Raw genomic sequence first — 21501 nt, 5'->3', positions numbered from 1 at the left:
AAGGGATTTTTGAGGCTCAAAGTCGATCGTGCATTAATTAAGGGGGAACAGCTGCTACCGCAGTTCTTATGATAAGTCAGTGACAAATGACCATGTTTACCTTCTTCCTAGTATAGCCTCAGGAAGGTGGCTTGGAGCTCCTGGGTGGATGTCCATAGCTGAGATTTGTGGGGTATAGCTTCTCCCTCCCTTACCCCCGAAGTTTCTTTATGGTGCCCACCATGGCCCAAGAGGGCTGTTTGTCACTGAGAAGAGACAGATCTGCGACCTGGTGAGCACTCGGAAGGGCTTCTGGCAGAGCAACTGAATCTCATCAGCAAAACTCCCGTCCTAGGATGCCCTCAGAGCCCTCCTCAGGCGGACCCTGCCGCCCTATGTCATCCCTTGAGAGCTGCTTAAAGGCAAGGATGGGCCCTCAAAGCTAAGGAAAGCTGCGAAGTTGGATCGGAAATGTCTGCAGCTCTGCATGAGGCTGTCTGCCTGGGTGGCTGTGCCCCGATGCCACTGCCTACCATAGAGGAGGAGCCAGGTGGAGGGGCCTTTTGTACTTCGATTATTTTGATCTGGTGTCTGCTCTCCAAAGCTTCCTAGCAATAGAGCTCTGCCTCAGCTCCCTGTTCAGCTTCAGAAAAAACATGGCATACTGACAGACCGGTTTGTGCCACATGCCAGTGACTGGTGGGACGCATGTGGTAAGGAAGGTGGCCATGACTGGCTACAGACCTCAGGAGGCACAGCTCAGCAGCTGCCTTCCTGGGATGACTGACCTTGGGCCCTTGCAAAAGAAAGGCCCTGTCTGCATCCTGATGCCAATCCCAAAAGCTTGCACCTCTCCTGGTCCTGCCTCCCCAAAGCACCAGGCCCCACATGCTCACCAATGGCTGGGGCTAGAGGTAAGAAGACTGTCTCCTAAGGGGACATCATCAGTTGCTGGAGAGCCTACCCAACCTTACTCTGCTCTTCCTCCCCTCCCAGCTGGAGCAGACAGCCCCAGGGGAAACTTGGGGTCTTGAGGAGAGACAGCAATGGAGCTAAAGGAAAAGGCCTTATTGATCCCCTATTCTGGTCACCACTGGGCCCCTTTGGACCCTGCAGAGAGATGGTCACACAGCTTTAAAAATGTGGAAACAGGCTCCAAGTGATGCAGCCTGCTCAGAACCTGTCACTAAGCAGCCGAGGCCCTGGAGGAGCCTGTGCCTCTCCCTCCAGGAGCCAGGCTTACTATCCTCACACTGCACTCCTTGGCATTTCTTTGGAGGAAAGGGAAAGCACCATGGACTTCGCACACATCCATTTTTAATAAATACTTTATTTATCCAAGTTTCAACCCTGATACTGAAGCCTGTGGCAGTGTTTCTTATTCTGGCTGGAGCCTGATTATGAGTACACGGCCTGGCCACCCCGGTGCTGATGCCAGCCCCACCGATCACCTAGACAAGAGGAAATGAGTATTGCTCAAACGAGGCAGACTGGAGCTTTATTAAGAAACAAATACCAATAAGCCCAGAAAGGGGCAGTCAGAGTCTTCTGCAGGCAGCTGTTCGTCTTCTCTGGTTGCTCCATTCTCCTGCCCACCTTGGATGAGGACATATGGGATGAGCCTCGCTGGAGAGGCTCTGCACTTAACTAACAAGGCCCCCCACCGGTGTTTCTGCAGCCGGCCTCCCGCTGGCGGGGGCGGGCTGGTGAGCAAGCGGCAGGGTGGGCACCACTCCGGTGCGGCCAGCAGGGGGCAGTGTGCGCCGCCGCGCCGGTATTGCAGGTTCCAGGTAAACAGGCAGGGCCAGGAGGCGGTGGTCACGGTAAGACAAGGTGATCTTAGCACGCAGGAAGCTCAAGGCTCTCAGCCCCCATACGCGGCGGCTCCCAGAGTCCTGGAAACCTGCATTCTAGGCCTGACACAAGCCCTGGCTGTAGGTCTGCTCTGAAATAGCAACTTCTGTGAGAAGCACCACTGAAGAGCTAGCTGATGGCTGCAGGGCAGCCTGACCCTCTGTTCTCGTCCTCTAACCAGTCTCTGGCTCCTTCCTGGAGGCCATGCCAGTGGCTCCCTCCTCCCACCCTGAAGGCCTGAAGATCAGGGCCTGGTACTTCTGGACAGTTCCTCTACAGTCACTGGTTCTACTTCCTAGCGTCTTTCCCTTTTAGGACAAAAGTAGCCCATCCAGCCAGAGGACAGGCTGTCTCCCCTCACCCCAAAGGCACATGGACCAAGTTACTCCCCTCCGCCCCTGCTGCCCCATCCCTTCATCCCTGACCCACCTCCCAGGCCAGGCAGACTCACTGGGCGTCTCCTGGCCGGGCCAAGCTCCAGCCCACCGGCCTCATGCTTCTGCAGGGCTCACAGCTGCTGCTTTTGTGTTTTCTATTCATGGAAAACAAACCCTCCTCCCATTTTCTGCCAAACAATCAGGCAGAGAGGATGGGTGCACTCCTGGCTTCTCCCCTTCACCCTTCAAGGAAGCCCACGGTTTCCCGACAAGCTGAGCACCTCTGAAGTCTTTCAGAGAGGCCTCTGGAGCTGGCGTCAGGAGGTGAACAGTCAAGGCAAGTGTGAATCAGCACCGGCAGGTCTGGCGACCCTCGCCCTGGTGTGAGCTGTCCTGGGACAGGCTGACTGGGAACAGGCCCCTGCCTGGGGCTTATCGCTCTGAGTCAGAGAAGGAGGAAGGCTTAGTCCATCTCCACACCAGCATATCTTCTCCAGCCACGCGGTGGGACTCTGTCTGGATCCGGGATTCATTGGAGGCCAGGAACTCCACTGCGCGGTCCCACACACGCTTCATGCGCCTCCTACAAGGAGATGGGCAGGGCTCAGCTGGCCTGTCGAGCCCTTTCTACAAAGGGGAACACATTTCCAAGTTCCAGTGTGGTCTGGGGAGGAAGAGCTATTGGGTACTAACATGACAAACTACAAACGACAGAAATTTTCTGGGCCAGACACAAATAATTCTTCAATCTTCTCTGCTCCAAAAGCATCCAATTAGAGGGAGCTGGAAAGGGCTGACTGTCTGGGGCCCCAGGTCCAGATGTGAGGGGCTGGGCTGGGCTTGCTGCTTCTCAGTAAGTTACCTGCAGCAGCCCTGGCCAGGCGGGCTCTACCACTGTGCCGGCTGCATTTTTGTGCCAATTAGAGAGGCCACTGAGTCCAGATTCCACAGCACTTTGGGGGATGGGGATGAATACAGCCCCTGACCAGGGAAGCCCAGAAGTGATGAACCACAGCCACCAAGGAGGGTCCCTTCCAGGGGTAGAGCTCCTACTGGGTCCCTGGGGTTTCTCCCCCTGGAACAGCCCCTTTCCCGCCTCCTATTCCCCACTGCAGACGAGACAGGGCTGTTGAGGACTGCTTTCACATTTACCCTCTGATAAGCCCCAGTGCCACACAGGCCTCAGCACTGGAGACCACTGGAGACCACCTCCTCAGGATGCCGTGTTTGGACAGAGTCAAGGAAGGGCATATGTGTGGGCAGCAGGGTCACCCAGGGAAGACAAATGGCAACTGCAGGGAGTCAGGGTAGGGTGGGGCTGGGGTGCTTTCTTCCCTGGGGTCAGGCCCCGTCACCAGAGCCTGCTCAGCAGCTCCCATTTGGTTGGTTTGGCCAAGGCCACATAATCCCTGGGAACTGAGCTGAGTCTAAGCTCCCACTCCTTACGCCGGGCCCCCGAGGAGGTGGCAGTCCACACTGAGCCCGCCAGCACTTCACCCCAGCTCCCCTCCCAGGCTCACCATTAACAGGTAATGCACAAGCCTGGCCTGAGCCAGCTGCACCAATCGACGCCCCTGCTTTTCTCAACAAACAAGCTCTTCAAATCTCCCTCTAGCTCTTGCAAGCAGGCCCTCACCTACCGGGAGATCTGACCATCCAGCATGACCTGGATGCCCTGGGTGCCTTCGGAAATGGGTTGAGAGCCACGGGGAGTGAGCCTCCTAGGGTGCAGCATGGGCTTAGACCCCGCAGGGTGGCAACTCTCCATGTCTGTGCTAAAACACAGGTGCTTAGGGCCAGGTGGCTCCAGCTGCCGTGCCACCACGTGTTCTTGTTGAAGGTATCAGTTTGGCTCAAGTGCTAATGGCTCCTCTTGGATAAGCTTTGAGGCCCCATCCTTGATGTCCCTGACCCTTTCCACTTCAGGTTTTGCACTACCTGTATCACTCGCTTTCCTTATGCTTCTTGTCATCTGTCTCCCTCTCTAAAACAAGAGTTCCAGCAGGGAAGGGATTTTTGCTTTTCTACTTGTCATTCTCTCTCCTTAGGATCTGGCACTTAGTAGGTGCTCAACAAACATTTGTGGAATGAATGAATGAATGAATGAATGAAGCCTTTCTTCCCCACAGTCCTCTGCAAGGTTGTGGAATCCCGTTTTATCATGAGGAAAACATGGCTCAGAGGGGTTGCATGACTTGCCCAGGGTCACAAGATGACTCCTGGCAGGACCAGGAATTAGGCAGGAGTTTGAGTGCATCGAAGGGCCTCTCCTGGGAGCTTGAGAGCCATGTAACTGCCTGAGGACCAGGAGCATGAAAGTGCCCCACTACAGACATCTGCTCTCTCTCAGCTTCCTCCTGCCACCTCTACCAAGGGCTGGGAGGCAGGAAGACTGTCAAGCACCTTCATGTTTAAAACAGACCCTTAAATGCTCTACTCCTAATTCCTCTGGGCCTGCATAGAGAAGGGTGATCAGAGTCTGGTGGTGACAGCAACAGAAGCTCCACTGGCCACGGGGCTGAGCAAGCACCTGTGCTTCAGTTGTCAAATGGGGCCCCTCCCGTGGTGAGGCCAGGTGAGGGGGTGTGCACCTGTGCAGGGCTTGGGGAAGTGCCTGGCCTCAGTGCTCTGGGACCTCTTAGCATGATCCAGCAGGTTTCCGTGTGACAGAGACTGGGCAGTCTGCTGTGTGGGGGCCTCCATTTGAGGTGACACTGTGGTAAGCACTGGTGGCTGCCTTTTCAGACTCTGCCCCTGCCGCCACCTGACCCCAGGATTGTCAGGAGCAGGGAGCACAACTCCAGCAGCCACAGCCCTGCAGAAGGTGCCCCCGGGGTTATGAGCACTGCCCTGCTGCCCCTTTTGAGCAGCCTTGCTCGTGGGCACTAACCCTATGGATTGTTATAAAGCTGCTCTGGATTATATACACGGGCATGTGTATGTGCACACACATGTGTGGGAACTGAAACATGGTATTGTAGATTTCTGATTATGGGGTCACGGTTACAAAGTTTGAAGAGCACCTCTCCCTCCTCCCCAGGGACTGACTCAAAGATAGATGATGAACAGATTCTGGTCGAGGAGTCCCAAGGAGTGTGTCCTGGGAGGCTACTGGGAAAGCTTTCTCTTAAGTATGAGAATGACAAGAAGCCCACTTCTCCCCTGCCAGCTGTGACAAGGAAGACTTTGCTTTAGCTGTTAGTGGTCACCACTTATGACCACAAGGGACCAGCTTGCCAACAGCATCCAGGGGGAGGTGGGGCCATGAAAGTCATAGAGAAGTGGAGCTGGAGAGCTGGCCACTCCACCCTGAGCCCTGGCTGCCCTGGACTTCCACCTATAGAACATCACGCCCTGCGCCTCTAGAGGAGGGGACTCTGGGGCCCGCAGCACTGCAGTGGCCTCAACACTCAGGCACCTCCAGAGGGGCAGGCCTAGGCTCTGTAGGTCTGGTCAGATTCATTCTATCATAAGGAGCCGAGCACGCTGCAGGAGCAGGAGGTGTGGCTGGTGCCCCACTTGCTCAGGACACAGGTGGAGGTGCCCTCAGTTGGCACCAGGCTCTGGGCTTCCTTCCATGGGGCCTGGCAAGCCCAGCCAGAGTGGACTCACCGGCTCTGTGGAGGAATGAGGGTGTCACGCACGTGCAGGATGCCCACATATGGGTAGCGCTCCATGTCCTGCTCCCAGTCCACGTAGTGGTCCTGGACCACATCTGCAGGAGAGCACACAGTTCAGGGCACACAGCCCACCAGCAGGCAGGGCAGCCCTTCCCCAGGCGCCATGTACCTATGATCTTCTTCACCATCTCATACATGGCTTGCTCCTCCTCTTCTAACTTCCGCCACCGGTATTTCAGGAGAATCAGGAGCCCCCACAGAAAAGCCAAGCCTGTGAGGGAACAAAGCACCGTTAATCCCCAGAATGTCCTTTGGCTGTTCCGACACTCAGCAGGTGTCCCTGTGGGCAAGACACTGTACTGCAGGCCAACAGACCTGCCGATCCTGTTCCAAGCACCTACTATGTGCCAGGTAGAGGGCGAGCACACAGGAAGCAAGGACGCAGGTGTGCAGAGGGAGGACAGGCTATGAAGTGATCATCTTCCTCCTGCCGCTGTCACCAGAGGCGTCCCCAGCTATACAGATCTCAGCCCCTCCCAACCGCACTCCAGGCTTTCATCTCCTCCCTTGTGGACCTGAACGAGGCGATTCATACATATATACATGCCCGGCCTTTGTATTCTGGGATGCTGCTGCCGATAATGATTTCTAGCCTGATGGCGTGGGGGTGCTGCGTGCACGCAGAGGCCTGTGGTTTGAAGCTCTGGCCGTCTCTAGAGAGCTGCGGTCTGTGTGCCCTGGACTTTTGCCTTCAGAGACACCCTGAGGTCTCTGCCCAAAGGAGGTCCTAATGCCAAGAGATGAGACCTGCAGTCCTTTCCAGCCCAGTACCCTGTGTCCTTTCGGTTTTCACCAGGTATCTGTGGCTCTCCAGGAGACGTTACGTTTTCCAGGAGTAGAATTAGGCCAAGCCCCTGCCGTGCCACCTGCTTGGAGCTGGTCTGCATGCTGGGATCCTGGCAGGGGCTAGAAGTGGCACTGCCCAGCAGCCTGCCCCAGCTCCCTCTCAGGGAAGCTGAGAGTCCCCTGCCCTGCATCAAGGACATTTCTAGTTATCCTAATGCGCCAGCCACCAATCTCCAAAGGTAAAGACAGAACAGGGCAGAGGCCGACTTGTTCATCTCCTCTGTTTTATTAGACAGACCTCAGGTTCACTAGACAGAATGGGATTCTATGCCTCATCACTGACGCCTACGAGGGCACCGTGCACTCCCAAGGTGCTGCTTGCATGTGGCCTGGCAAGAGGAAAGGGAGGGCAGAGTCGGGGCTGGGGACTTACACCAGAAGAAGATGAGCAGGTGGGTGACGGCAGTGAGCAGGGCCCGACTCAGGCGGCAGCCAACACCCATGCGGGGGCGGGCAGATTCCAGGCAGACCACTTTGTCCACACTTGTCACCAGCTCAGAGGGATCTTCCCCTTTCAACCTGGAAGGGGACACAGGGCTCAAGACACATTCCAAAGCTCTGAGGAGCCATGGTGTGAGTCCCACTTCTACAGCAGGAGGCAGGAGGGAAGGACAGAGGGACCACAGGCTTCTGTTTGCTTATAGAACTGGCATGGTATCCTGGTTGTGCTCTTTCCAGAAATTTCCCACATTGGCTACTTAGAAAGAATAAACCTTTAAAGACGGCAGCAAGCTTGAACCCCTACCGTTAAAGTGACGTCCCCCTCTGTCGGGTCTTTGACAGCCTCTCTCAGCGTGCAGAAGATTAAACTGTAAATTGGATTCCCACCTCCCAGCACAGAGATGGAAATGTTTACTGAATCACTGGCTTTGCAATTGCATGGCAAGAACTCAAAGACAGGATATGGGAGGCTGCGCTTCTCCTCCGTGACGAGCAGGCACATAAGCTGTTTAAGTGTAAAGATCATGGGGCATCGGCGAGGCTTGGGAGTGGAAACCACCAGGCTCTTCAAGGCCAAACCCCAGCTGCTAAGCCCCCACCCAGGTCCCAGGCTAAGAGGCGTTAAGACCTTGGGATGTGAACACCTGAGCCTTCTTCCAGGCAGGTGAGCATCGTGCTCTAAATGCTGGCATCTGAAGCGACCTATTTCTCACCACCAGTTTTCAACACTGGTCATCCCAGGGGCTCAGCCACCCTCCCGCTGCTTTCCCCAGTGTGCACAGGCAGGTGGCGTCATTCCTGAGCGCTGCGAAGGAGAGCGCCCGTGCTCTCCTCTGCCTTTCTAACAGGAGAATTGCCCAGCCACTCAGGGCAGCACTTTTTTTAAGCCAGCGAATTTTAATCGTGCCATGCATCCAGTTATCAAGCTTTAGGCTGCACTGCCCGAGGGGCTTCTGCTGGATGCACTGCTGATGGAATTAGTAATTTGGGCGGATTAGAGAGGAAGCAAACAAAACCCTAGAGAGTGTTTTATGTGGGGAGCTGGAGCCCAAACAGAGCTCCTCACAAACATGGAGCTGAGCAAGGGGGCTACAGTGACCTCAGGCAGGGTGCTCCAAGGCAGCCTGGCTATGGGCTGGTGGCCCTTCCCCTGGCTGAGCAGACGCATGGGTCCTTTCAGACTCCTGAAAGGGCTCACTATCTCTTTCAACAGTGCTTGCCAGTGATAAAAAAAGAGGCGGAAACTGTCAGAATAAAATGCAGTATTTCCCAAGCAATTTCCATCTGAGTAAAACCAACATACAGAATCATTTCATCTACAAATGAAAACTCGCACCAAGGAGAAGCAGTGCGGCAAGGCACCTTCCCCAGCAAGCCCCGTGGTGAGACAATGGAGAGGACAGGGGAGTAGCTTGAAGCAGGACTGGCTGGGCCACCAGGCTGACACCCTCACACCTGGGAGGTGCATCTCCTTCTAAAACTGCTCCCTGCTCGCAGCCCAAATGCACTGTTCCTGTGCTGCCAGGCTCCAAACCTCGCCAGCAGACTCAGCTGGGACACCCTGCCTCTTCCTTCAGACCCGAGACCCCTCTGTGGGAGTGGGGAGTTAGCAGATGGGTAAGAATAGCAGACAGAGGCACCCACGGCTGTGTCACCACCTTGTGACCCCCGCCCACACTCACCAGATGCCCACGTCCTTGTTGCTGCTCAGTATCCAGGTCAGTGCTGCTTCAAACTTGGCGGAGGAGCTGCTGGTCACATTCTGGCGGGTGGTGGAGGGGGAGATTAGCCTGCCTCTGGGAGGAGCAGCCAGAGCTTTGCACTGGATTCAAGAAGCCCGCTCCCACGTGCTACACATGCCCCAAGGTCCCATTCTGCTAGATGCCCGGGAAACTGGCAAGAAGGAAATCTGGGGTGATGAGAGCCACGAAGACTCTGACCAGAGGAAGTGATGTGGAAGCACATCCAGGAAAACAGAGGCGGCCAAAATAGCATTATCTCAAAGGCTGAGGCACTAAGCCAGAGAGCTGGCAGCTCGTCCTGGGGTAAAATGAGAGTGTCGGGGTGCTGGTGAAGGGGCTGGCAAACAGACCCTGCTCTGTAGCCCCAGGTAAGTCCTTGACCTTTCCATGCCTCAGTTTCCTCATCTGTGAAATGAAAATTGAACTTGATGACCCCTGAGGTCCCTGCCAGCTCCAAAGTTCCAAAATTCCACCACCCAGTGGCCACACAGAAAATCAAATGGACCCTGAGCAGTCTGAATGGAATCACAAAGGGAGAGAATGGAGAGGTTAAATTTGTGCCCTGAAGCTGCTGAGGAGTGGAGCAAAGTTGATCAAAGAAGCAACAGGTCCCTGAAGGGGCAGCCTGCAGTGGCCACCCAGCTGGGGAAGGGCAGCAGCTTGGGAGTGAAGTACCACTGGCCAGGTCTAGACCATGGTCCCCACTGTAGCTGCTTTACTTTAAGGTAGACTAATGCTCCACTAGGTTAAAAAAACAAAAAAGAAAGAAAGCCAAAAAGCCACAAAGCAAACACAAAACAAAAAGGGAAAAAAGCCCGCAGGGCTTGAAGGATCAATGGGAAAGCGCCAGCCCTCCCGGGAATGGAAGAGCAGGCAGCCTACTCACAGCTATATATTCCTGTGCTTCCAGAACAGGAATGCATTTGCTTTTAAGCTTCTCTGGATTTCCACATTCAAAATTACCTAGGAGGGGAAAAAAAAAAAAGATTCAAACACAGAGAAAAGGTGAAAAAAAAATTACTCTGAAATGGACTAAAAATATAGCAAAAATCAAGCCATCAGCTCTAATCAGGAGCATGTGGCCGACGGCTCCCTGGCTTCTGTGGGGCATCTTCATTCTGCAGCAAGATCAAAAGCCACTTAGCTTGGATCGATTCCAGATCATTAAAACCTGACCTGCAAAGCAGTGCGGCGATTTGCATTAAATGACTAAAAAGCTGCCCAATACCGAGGTCTGTTTGCAATTGATCCCTAAAAGGATCCGACACATAGCCAGGAAGGTACCGGAATGGCACTATAAATAAACACAGCCTGGGGAAATAAAGGCAGGGAGGCTGTGGGCGCCACCGGGATTCTGAACATTTACATGCTGGCAACCTGGATCACCAGGAGTCCATTGTTTGGAGGGTCGGAAGGAGAGATGTCCAGAATGGCCCCATGGAGAAAGGGGGGGTTCGTACTGGGCAGTGGGGCCTCCCTTCCAGCACCCTGAGAAGCCAGCACATGGTTCTGCCCAATCCTCCAGGTGCATCCCAAATGCCACGTCCTGAGAAGTCCCTAGCCCATGGGGGCTTCTCGCTTGGCCAATGTGCTGCAGACCTGGTGACCTGCCACATTCTGTGGCCCTCCTTCAGGTGGCTGTGGTTTACTGCTATGTGCTGTTTCCTATGGGTCAACTAGACTCCCTGAGAGCAGGGACAGTAAAGGCATCACAAGATGCTTAACACTCACACGTGGCCTGGCTGCCCTCCCTGGGCATAGCCGGGGGCCGCAGCGGCCAGTCTCTCCATGTCTGTAAGCAGGGAGAGGAGCTGAAGGTTGAAATTCAGTTCATTCTTGAGGATGAACTCAAATCTGTCCACTCACCCCCAACCAAATCCTCCCACTTCATAGTTGAACATGACTCTGTGTGTCCCCCAAGACCAAGGTGGCTTCTTCTGTCCTCCCGCCCTGCCTGGACTATCCTTGCCCTGGCTAGGCAGGACTGACCTGCCTAATTGCTTTTTCCTGTCCCCTTTCCAACCCACGTTTTATCAATAAAGCTTTAAAGTGCTTCTGCTTAAACGACACTGCGCCACTCAAGCTGCTGTTGCCACATTTGCCTTCCTGGCACCTCGCTCTGCACGTCACTCCCCTGCTCAGAGCCTCCCTGGCCCTCACTGCCTACTGGCTGGCCTGGCACCCACTGCTGTCCCCAGTGGAGTCCCACTGATATTTCCAAACTTCATTCCCTCCCATTCTCCTTTCCCTGTGAAGCAGGTGCTTCCTGGCTCTGCCTGTCATTTCCTGCCTCTTTGGCCTGCTCCTCCCGCGCAGGCACACAAGCAGTCCTACCTGGGCTTCAGGATCTGGCTCAGAGGCTCCCTCCCCTGGATCACTTTCCTGATTGTTCCAGCTAAAAGGCACGGTGCCTCTCAGTTTTTATCTAATCTCATCTTCTATCACCCAGTGGCCAGGCAGGTAGGTGGTCCCTTCTACTAGACTACCAGCAGGACCCTGGGTTGAATCATCTCATATCCTATGTGGGAGGTGCAGTACTGGGGCTACTGCTGATCCCCAGTGGGAGGAGGGGGTGTGGCCTTGTGGAGAGCCCACAATTCCCTGTAGCTTATCTTAGTGAGACCTTCCCAGCTGCCTTGCCAGGCTTGTCAGACGGCAGCAGGTGCCAGGGCTTGATCGCCCAAGCCAGGACCAAATATGGAGGAAGGGATGGTGGAGAACATCTACTAGGACCCAGCACAGAGCAGAGCTTCTCAGTTTCAGGGTACATAAAAGTCCCAAGATATTCTTAAAATACTGGGTCAGGATGGGACATGGAATTAATTTCAACAGTCTGCATTTCAGTACAGTCCCAGATGATGCTGGTGCTACTGATCCTCAGACCATGAGGAAGATGCAAAGGTTTGCAACACACAGTTAAGCCAGAATTTACATCCCAGGCTCTGGGTCCTTGATTTCATTGATGACTGAGATGTGTGGCTCCAACTCCTTCCTCCCCTCGAGGTGCTCTCAGATGTCTCCCAATCATCTCTAATCTCCCCATGTCAGGAGGAGGCAGCAGAGCTGATACCATAATACTGACCCTGAGGACAGAGGGTACAGTACAAGCCCACCAGACTTTGATTGCCCAGTGAATTCTCACACAAGGGCTGACTCCACAGGTCTCAGACCATCCTCTGACCTTGAGACTGAACTTTTCTCCCTCCCTCCTGGCTGTCATGAGCTGGGCAGATTTCCTCTGCTATGCCCTTCTGCCATGATGTGCTGCCTCATCTCGGGCTCAAGACTAAGGAGCTGGTTGACCATGGACTGAACCTCTGAAATCAGGAACAAGAATAACTTTCATCCCATCATGAGCCGAGCCGTTTGTCCTATGGCTCACAGACCTCAGGAATGAAGGAATCCAGACACTGGGGCTGGCACCTGCAGATCTGAAAAATGACTATCGCAAGACTACCAAAGAGTGGTGCCTCCTACAGTGCCCAGCGGCAGTGCAGCCTTTGGATCCCCTCCTTAAAAGCCCACTGTTCCCTCTAGCAGTTAGAATCACAGTTTCTGGGACAGGACTCCACTGTGTATTCCTCTCTTCTAGCAAACCAATAAAATGTCTCTTTGATTTTTCTCAAAACAACAACAATGAAAACAAACAAAAATCACCAAGAACAATGAACTGCTCCATCTGGTTCTTGTGCTAAGTATATCTAACCAAGGCATGAGCCCCACACCTTTCCCTGTGCTGTCCACAAGTGATTTTTTTAATATATATTTTTAGTTGTAGATGGACACAATAGCTTTATTTATTTATCTTATTTTTATGTGGTGCTGAGGATTGAATCCAGTGCCTCACATGTGCCAGGCAAGTGCTCTACCACTGAGTCCCAGCCCCAGCCCCCTACAAATGATTTTGAGAACTTCCTTGAAGCTAGGAGTTGGGGGAAGACTCATAATATATGTGTTTGTCTGGTCTCAAGGCACAAGTTCACCAAATGAAATGGTAGAGGGCCCTTCTGGATGAGTGGGGCTGCTGAATGCCCACCCCTAGAGGACAGTGCTGGAGTCTCATTGTAGAGAAGACAGACCTGAGATCACTTGGTTAGACAGAGACCGATGAGCGGATCAGGGACTTCCCCAAGGTCCTGCAGCCAGGGGACATGATCAGGACCAGATGTGACACCAGGGGCTACTGTGCAGACCACCTGCTACCTGCACAAGTAAGAGGCCTTTCCTCTGGCCCAGGCGATTGTCTGGCTCAGGTCAGCCCCCTAGAGAAGGAAGCCTCTGAGCCAGATCCTGAAGCCCAGGTAGGACTGCTTGTGTGCCTGCGCAGGAGGGGCAGGCCAAAGAGGCAGGAAATGACAGGCAGAGCCAGGAAAAGGAGAATGGGAGGGAATGACGTTTGGAAATGTCAGTTGGACTCCACTGGGGACAGCAGTGGGTGCCAGGCCAGCCAGTAGGCAGTGAGGGCCAGGGAGGCTCTGAGCAGGGGAGTGACGTGCAGAGCCAGGTCCTCACCAATTCTGAAGACCTAGGCCTGGCCTCTTCCAGTGCCAACATGAACCCCCAGAGCATCAGGCATCCCAGAAAAAGGTGAACATCTGCTGAAAGATCTATGCATGTGCCAGGACCCTGGGGCCCTTAAAGAGAAGCAAGAATCAACGATGCATCACCCTGGCATTATCAGGGGGTGGCGGGAAGCTGAGACTTACCTTCTGAGTGTGTTTTCTGGGGAAAACCATGGTTTGGTGGCCTGACTAACCAGAGTGGTAGGTCATGCCCTGCTCAGGAGAATGGTTGGGCTTGTGTGGCCAACTCACCAGCTTGGATGGCCAGGAAGTTGTACAGCTCATGCAGCAGCTCCAGCAAGGCCGCCTTCTGCTTGGCTTGGCAGAACTGGAAAGGCACAGGACACCCAATCAGCAGGGCACAGGATGTGGGTGTTTATCTCTCCACGGCCACACTATCAAGTATGTCTTGAAGCAAGGAACATCTCATAATTTTAACTTTAATTAATTAATTTATTTATGCAGTACTGGGGATGGAACCCAGGGCCTTGAGCATGCTAGGCAAGTGTTCTACCACTGAGTCTTCGGCCCTGTAATTTTAAAACACAGAAAAGCTGGGCGCTATGGGGCATACCTGTAGTCCCAACTACCAAGAAACCTGGAGTGGGAGGATTCCTGAGTTCAGGAGTCAGAGATCAGTCTGGGAAACATAATAAGACCCTATCTCAAAAAAAAAAAAAAAAAAAAAAAAAAACTAGAAATAAATTCTGCAAAGTGCTGGGCCCAAGGAGAAAGGTGATAATATCAGGTGAAGTTACTGAGAAGGATGCTGTAATATAGGAGGGCTGAAGAACCCAGCAGCCCAGACTCCTTGGAGAGAAAAGCGATCACTGCTGGAGCTCAGAGAGCTCAGAGGAGACAGGGAAGGTCAACAACTGTGGGCTTGCCTCCTGTAGGTTTAGGTGGAACCTTTGGCCCCCATCTGAGTAAGGACTGTGGCAAGGACTCCTGCAAGCTCACATACAAACCATTCGGCACACCACCCAAAGGAAACGGGGACAGAAGGTATCAGACGATGAGATGATCTGATTAAGACAACACACCCACTCCCAGCTTGTCTCCACATTCTCAGCAGCAGGAATGCACTGGAGATGGGAAAGAACTCTTATCTGATACTCAAGTGCCTGTCTGGGTTTTGGGTTAGATTGCAGCCACCCAAAGGAGACTTTTAGCAAGAATCCCAGGAGCCAATGAGTATGTCCCCATCTGCTGGCTCCTGAGTCTACCCTCCATAAAGGCCATTCACAAGCCCATAAAATCAGCCCAACAAGCCTGCACGGATATGGCCCAGGACCTGCTGTTCTGTGCTCTGATGCAGATTTGGGAATACAGAATATGCAGCATCTAAAGTCCCACTCGGCAGGTGAAGAAAGCTGTCCAGTCACTGAGCACATCTTTAGTGGGGACCTGGAGGATGCATTAGGGCTCACTCAAGTGGGACATGAGCATGATACTCACAGAAAGGTCAGGGACCAAATGTGCCATTCACTTGGGGTCTAACACATTCAGAGATGTGAAAGACTGAGAATTAGAAGCCAGGAGACCCTTTTCTAATTAAAAGACAGACAAAACTAACATCACCATACAGAAAAGTTATTTTTTTTTCCTGTTTCTGCTTTCAGTCTTTGAAATTCTAGTTTCCCCTCTGGCTAACTCTTTCTGCACCACTTCTGATCATCACCTGCCATATTTATGATGGGAGCTGAATAAGCTTATTATGAATCTGTTTTTGCAAAACATCTGAGAAACACGTATTTGGTGGATGAGTACAACAAATGAATATTATAAAACACCCCAAATATGACACATCAGAAGCCAAGGAAAAATAAAACTGGTTATCTGCAGCAGGCTGCCCTTCATTAAGTGAAGAAGTCAATGCAGGGGTGTCCTGATGACCATGCGTCATTTCTTTCCCAGCCCCTGGGCCGTGGAGGCCTGGCAGGGTACACTTAGTAATTAGACTACTAAGTCATGCCCTCCAGCAACACAAGACACCTCCTGGTAGGATTTATGACCTGAAAATTTATTGCCTTATATCTTCCCCAGATTACCACCAGCACCAGCATCTGGGCTCTGCTCTGGTGCTGTTTCTGCATGATTCATAAATGGGTGGAGCTGTTAGCCTTCCTCAAATATTACTTGTAGAAACTATCAGAGCTTCATAAAGCAAATCTAAACAGACTAAGAAGGCTAATTTGACTCGGATGTATCCCATCAGAGCAGTGTTTTCAGAGCCATACGTGCAAACCACACAGAGAACGTGGAACTAAGAACCCGGCTCCTGAAGCTTAGAAACTACCAGCACTTCAGCCAGAAGCCAGAGAGCTGGAGATGCCTCAACAACCCACTGCATAGCCTTGGATCGACTCAGGCTGCAGATTAGTCCCTGGTGCTATGACTGCTGGGAGGGCTTCTGCAATGAGCCCAGGACTGGGCCTTGGAACTCAGTTCTCTGCGTTTCAAGTCCTCCTTCTCTGCCACAACCGAGTCTGACATGAACAACACAGAATGCTATGTGATTCTGGTATATTACAGGAAGCTTTCCCCAAAAATGTTCTTAATATGATCTTTTTCTGGGGAAGTTACCACCTGATGGAAGAGTAATAAAAGAAAGAGAAACTCAAACTCACCTCATCTGTTTTTCTCTCACAGTCCACTGGCAATAATTTCACTGAGACCAAGAAAAGAAACACACAGGAGATTAAAAGTGTGGATGGAGGAAAAGAAGACAGAAAAAGACCATTCTCAAACTTCAGGGGAAGTGAAACATTACTGACTCAGGGGTGGGGATTAGAAAGATGCCATCAAACATGGCACTTAAAATAGATAGCAAAATATACGGGTTTCCCAACCATGATTAGGAGTTTAGATAGTTGGGTCCTTCCTCACCCCAGCTGAAAATGAGTGGTCACAGGTTCTCTGGCAACTCAACCACTCATCTGTAAAATGGGATTAAAAAGGCTTTCCTTGCTTAACCCAGGGAGTTAGGCTCCAGACAACATATGTGAGTTTTATGAACAGTAAACAATGATAATATTAAATAGGGACCAATACCATCTGCGAGGGGAACTCTAGGTAAATTCCAGTATATGTTCCCAAAGCTGTTGTCTTAAAGCACTTTAGCAGTGAGTGGGAACATGATGCTGTGTGACACGGCTGTGGTGACATTCAGTTCTGCTTAATTTCTTTAGCAGGTTGGTAAACTACTCCCGCAATTGGTAAACTGCTCTCACAGTGGAAAAATCACTTGGATGTCTGCCTAAGTGTGTTATCCCCAGGCCCACAGACTTGCACACAACCAAACATCCGTTTGCCACAACACCTGACTTAGTTTTTTCCTGTAGTTCAGCAGGAAAGGTGTGGCCTTGACTAGAGGCCGGGAATTTTATTAATAACATGTTTTGTAGGGAATACTAAAAGTTGGTCATTTTTACCTAAATTTATACTGAAATGTTTATGTTCCCCTCTCCCCCATTAGACTGGAGCCCAGAGTAAAGGAAAGGCAAATTTCCCATTTGGAAAACATACAAATCCTCAGCTTTTTAGGAGACATACTGTATCCTGTAGATCTTTCATTGGTGTGTCTAATTATGTAACTTAACTAAGTGTGGACAGAGTATGGCTGGAAGCATCCTTAAATCACAGATCCTCTTCTGATTATTATTGAAACACCTCCACAGGGTCAGTTTAAACCCTTCAAAAAATTCTTCAACAGCTGTTTCTGCACGCAGGGTTAGCATAAACTCTGACAAATGAAGGTCCCGTGGTCCAAAAAAGTGAATGATCTCTTTGGTGCTGCACAGCTGGAACCCTAACCCGATCCCATCTGTGGGCCAGTCAAATCTGGGGAGCTTTCAAATGGGACTAAAGTGTGAGTGAGCAAGAGAAGAACCGAAAAGGGATGGGGTGGGTCAGTTAGAGGGGGTGTGGCTTTCTCTCCAGAGGGAAAACCAGAGGTTTGGAAAACTCAATCTCCGGACAGCACGTGACTGAAAGGGAGGTTTTAGAAGGGAGGGCTAGGTGAGAAAAGAACAGAAGCAAGCGAGGGCAGAAAACACCGTAGTGCTGGGAAGGAGGAAAGTGAGGGTCTTAAGACAGAGGCAGCCAAGGCGCGGGGCTGTGCGGCGGCCTCTGCAGACACTCGCGCCCCCCGGGCCCTCCCCTGTGCCGGCCCGCGACGTACTGTTGTCCTCCGCCTCCTGCGGCGCCGAGGGCTTGCCCATCTTCACCCAGAGGATGCCCAGGAAGACCAGCAGCAGCCCCAGGCTGGCCCAGAGCAGGAGCCGAGACAGGCAGCGCTCCAGTCGCCGCCCCACTTCGGGCCGGGTCCGCGCGGCGCCCGCAGAGCCCGCTCGAGAGGCCCGCAGGCCTGGGCGCGGGTCGGGGCTGAGGAGGGAGGAGGGCGGCCGCGCCAGGGCCGGGGACGCAGCCCACCAGCGGCGGGCCGGGCCCAGTGCGGCCCTGTCGGGCGACCGGGCGTCCTCGTCCTCCTCGGAGCTGCCCCGGACCGAGGCGCGTCGCCGGAGAGGCGCAGGGCGGGCGGAGTAGGCGAGGCCGCGGCTCCCGGCCCAGGAAGATGAAGAGGCCCCGAGGTCGCCATAGGCCCCCGCGGTCGTGTAGGCCGGGCCGGAGGCCGGCGGGGAGAGCCAGGGCTCCGCCCGCAGAGAGGCCGCGGCCGGTCGGGCGCGGAGCGGCGCCTCCTCGCGTAGCCGGGCCTCTTCCCGCAGCCGGTCCTGACCCCGCGGCCGGGCCTCCTCCCTCAGCCGCTCCTCGTCGCGCAGCCGGGCCTCGCCCCGCAGGCGGCGCAGCTTGTTGCGGTAGACGTCCCGAGTGGTGTCGGTGATGGGTCCTGGCTGGAAGCCCAGGGCCTGCAGCTCCCGCCGCAGCTCCAGGTCCGACAGGCCGGCCATGGCCAGGACGCCGCCCCCCACCCGCCCCTGGCGCGCACCGCACCCGGAACTGCTCCCGCCAGCAGCCGCGGCGGAGCGGGCGGGGCCCCGCGCCATGATGGGAAGGTCGGCCTCGGGTGCCATATTGGGGAGGTCGGCCACTGGCCGATGAGTCGGCCATGATGGGGAGGTCTGACTCGGCATTTGGAGTCGGCCATATTGGGGAGGTCCCACGAATTTTTATTTTTTGTTTTTATCTATTACTCCGCCCCTCTCCTTTCCTCTCGTTTGTTAGATCTAGCGTTGTTTATCTCTCAGTCCTTCACCCTCAGAGCAGTCCCTGGCACGTGATAGGTATTCAGTAAAATCGGGTTGATTTAGTGGATGAATTGCTTAATAGTTAGAGACAAGCCACTGCCAGTAGGCAGGAGACAAGATCATATGCCACCTTCTGTGCTTGACCAATGTGTGATTGAGTTTTGTTTGGGTAGTGGCATGACCCAAGACTTTGTTCCCATTTTGGGCTGCAGCGGGCTGGCTTCTTTTCCTGGCCATGCATTTGGCAGACATTAAGCACCAACTGTGTGCAGCCCTGCCCTAGGACAGATTCTGGCCCTCCATGCTCTCCAACCTGAAATGGGACACCCCATCCTTCCTGGAGATAGAAGGCCAGATGCCCTGGTTATGGGTAGGCAAGTAAGACTGCTCAGAGGAGGCCCTGTGACTGCGGTAGGATTTTCATAAGGAGAGATAGGCCAGGGAAGACCCCAGAGACCCCCAATCTTGATGCAATCCCTGCGGTTTAAGATGTGGGCTCTGGAGCTGAGAGTTTAATTTCAAATCCCAACTCTACAACCTTTAGATATGTGATCATATCCAATTAACATTTCTAACCTGTTTGCCAATAAAACTCATAGGGTTGCTATTAGGATTAGAAGAAATAATTTGTGTAAGTTGCTTAGGACAGTGCCTGGCACACTCTTCCATGTTTATACTTAACCCAAATCTTCCCTGCCAGTGCTGTGTAGAGCCTCCCACAGGGCAGGCGATTTGGTTACATGAAGGCTCTTAGCAGGAAGCCCCTAAGGGAAGCATGGGAAGTGATGGCAATGGGAACAGAGCTATAGTTCATTGTCTTACCCACCCTCCCTCTCCCTCTTCATATTCCTTCCACATCCTCATCAGCTCCCTTTCCCAGCATTTATTGCCGGCCTAGTGTTTCCAGCCCTCCCCTTTAGTTCTTGTCTTCCCCAGCCCCGCTTTCCTGGGATCTCCTTGTAGCTTTACCCAGCAGTCCTGCATCAGCCCCTCCCCTCCTTGGGACCCTGGGCCATGCTCCTCTGTCAGGGTTTTGCATTCCTGCCACTTGCTGTACCTCAGGGGTATTCAACATCAGCCACGTTGCTGGGAAAATTACAGCCTCTGCTCGGTCAGGCTTCCGTTGTTAGCCTCCCCATCTCCCCGACTTAGCTGCTCCCATGTGGTGCGATTTCTCTCACCAAGTGTTGTTTTCCTTTTCTCTGCCTGTGTTTGCACGGAATGCCATGGATTTGATATAGTGATTGCCTAACACATATACCACATAATAGTATTTTATTTCTTTCTGAAGCACTGTTTGCATGACAAATGAGTTGGTAACATTTGTGCTACTCCTTGCAGCTGTGCAGTTCAATATATAAAGAATGAGCCTTTCGGCATCAATACTGGCCCTGTGTATTCTGAGAGGGCTTGAAACTGATGCTTAAACAAAGTGAACGCTGCAGTGTTTCAGAGTTATGATCTGTTCCATCACAGTGGATCTCAGGGTCCATTAAAAAATGTAGACTGATGGGAGCCACCTCAGCAGTGGGACACAGTGGGGGCTTTGTTGACTTTCTTTGTATCCAGAGATGCTGCTGCCGTTTCTACACACACCTATGGCCAAATGGCCCACAGCTCTTTCCCATAGATCCTGTTGACTTCCCTCTAGCCTGGAACCCAGCATGTTTGTAGTGGTGGTCTCTAGCCACCCAGGTCCACCCATCGCCTCCATGGTGACTTCTGGCAGCCTATGGTCTTGTCTTCTGGGTCTCACAGGCCCCCAACTACTTACCAGGGGGTGCCCGGCAGCACCCCCTCCTCACCTCTTCTGAGAGAAACCTACAGTGACCCACCTCCTCCTGGGCCTCCGCCTTTCCGCTGGTCTCCTGAGCTCCTGGCTCTGGTCCTGCCCCTTCCCTGGAATTCTTTTGCCTCCTCTGTCCTCTGGTGACGTTTTTCATCCCCAAGGCACCCCTTTTACCCATTTTAGTGGGGTTGGTTTGCTTGCTCGCTACTTTGCCCTGCAGAAACCTCCACAGGCTGCCCCTGGGAAGCGCTTGGCCTCAGGCCCCCTCAGTCAGCGCAGTCCCTTGCTGGGAGCTGCCCCAAGGCCCTCCTGGCCTCCTTGGAGTCTTCCACCTGACTCTCCCAGGGGCCTGTTTGGGGGTGAGGGGAAGCATATTTTCAAGAAAAGGGAAACATTGTAAAAGCTCATGTCCGCAGGCCCTCCTTTCATGGTTTGTGGGAGTTTGGTTAAGGTGAGTGGCCCAGGCCACGGGCGGGCCTCCTGATTTATTAAAGGCAAAAGAGGAAAAACAGGCCACTGCGTCTCCATCTACTTAGTAACCACATCCACACATTTAGCAGAGGCAAGGGCTGCTCGGAGCACCCTCTGGATTCCTGGAGGGCCACCACACAGCCTGCCTTCCTGCTGGCCTCTCCCGGTCTCTGTGGAGCTTCTACTAATAATAATGGCCATAAATCTTTTAGTGGGTTCCATTCTCCTCTTCCTGCAGAAAGTCCTGCACACATTTATCAGATCCTCCAAGATGCTCTGGGACTGTGGACTCGTCCTTGATCCACCTCGTTGAGGTCCTTAGCTATTCTGGGCTTCCTCTCAAGGACTTTGCGGGTGGCATCACACTGGGGGGTAGGGAGTGAGTGTAAGCCAGGCGCTGCGGCCCAAGCCTACGATCCCAGCCACTCAGGAGACTGAGGCAGGAGGACAGCAGTTCACGACAGCCTGGGTAACTTAGTGAGACCCTCAGGAATTTAGGGAGACCCTGTCTCAAAAAGGGATGGGGACGTAGCTCAGCGGTAAAGTGCCCCTG

The 21501-nt window shown here is 53.2% G+C and overlaps 1 protein-coding gene across 1 annotated transcript; it reads right to left on the bottom strand.

Moving 5' to 3' along the window:
* Nucleotides 1-1457: 1457 nt before the first annotated feature.
* Nucleotides 1458-18431, bottom strand: Lemd2 (LEM domain nuclear envelope protein 2). Its single transcript, XM_047558814.1, has 9 exons — nt 17665-18431; nt 16112-16152; nt 13734-13809; nt 9806-9882; nt 8860-8939; nt 7110-7255; nt 6000-6101; nt 5823-5925; nt 1458-2793 (listed from the first exon to the last, which is right to left on the bottom strand). The coding sequence occupies exons 1-9, from the start codon at nt 18389-18391 to the stop codon at nt 2643-2645; spliced, it is 1503 nt and encodes a 500-aa protein (XP_047414770.1). The 5' UTR covers nt 18392-18431; the 3' UTR covers nt 1458-2642.
* Nucleotides 18432-21501: the final 3070 nt, after the last annotated feature.

Source organism: Sciurus carolinensis, chromosome 7, assembly GCF_902686445.1.
Source record: "Sciurus carolinensis chromosome 7, mSciCar1.2, whole genome shotgun sequence".
Lineage (NCBI taxonomy): Eukaryota > Metazoa > Chordata > Mammalia > Rodentia > Sciuridae > Sciurus > Sciurus carolinensis.
Note: the sequence above shows the minus strand (reverse complement) of the source record. Positions and strands in the feature narration are given on the sequence as shown.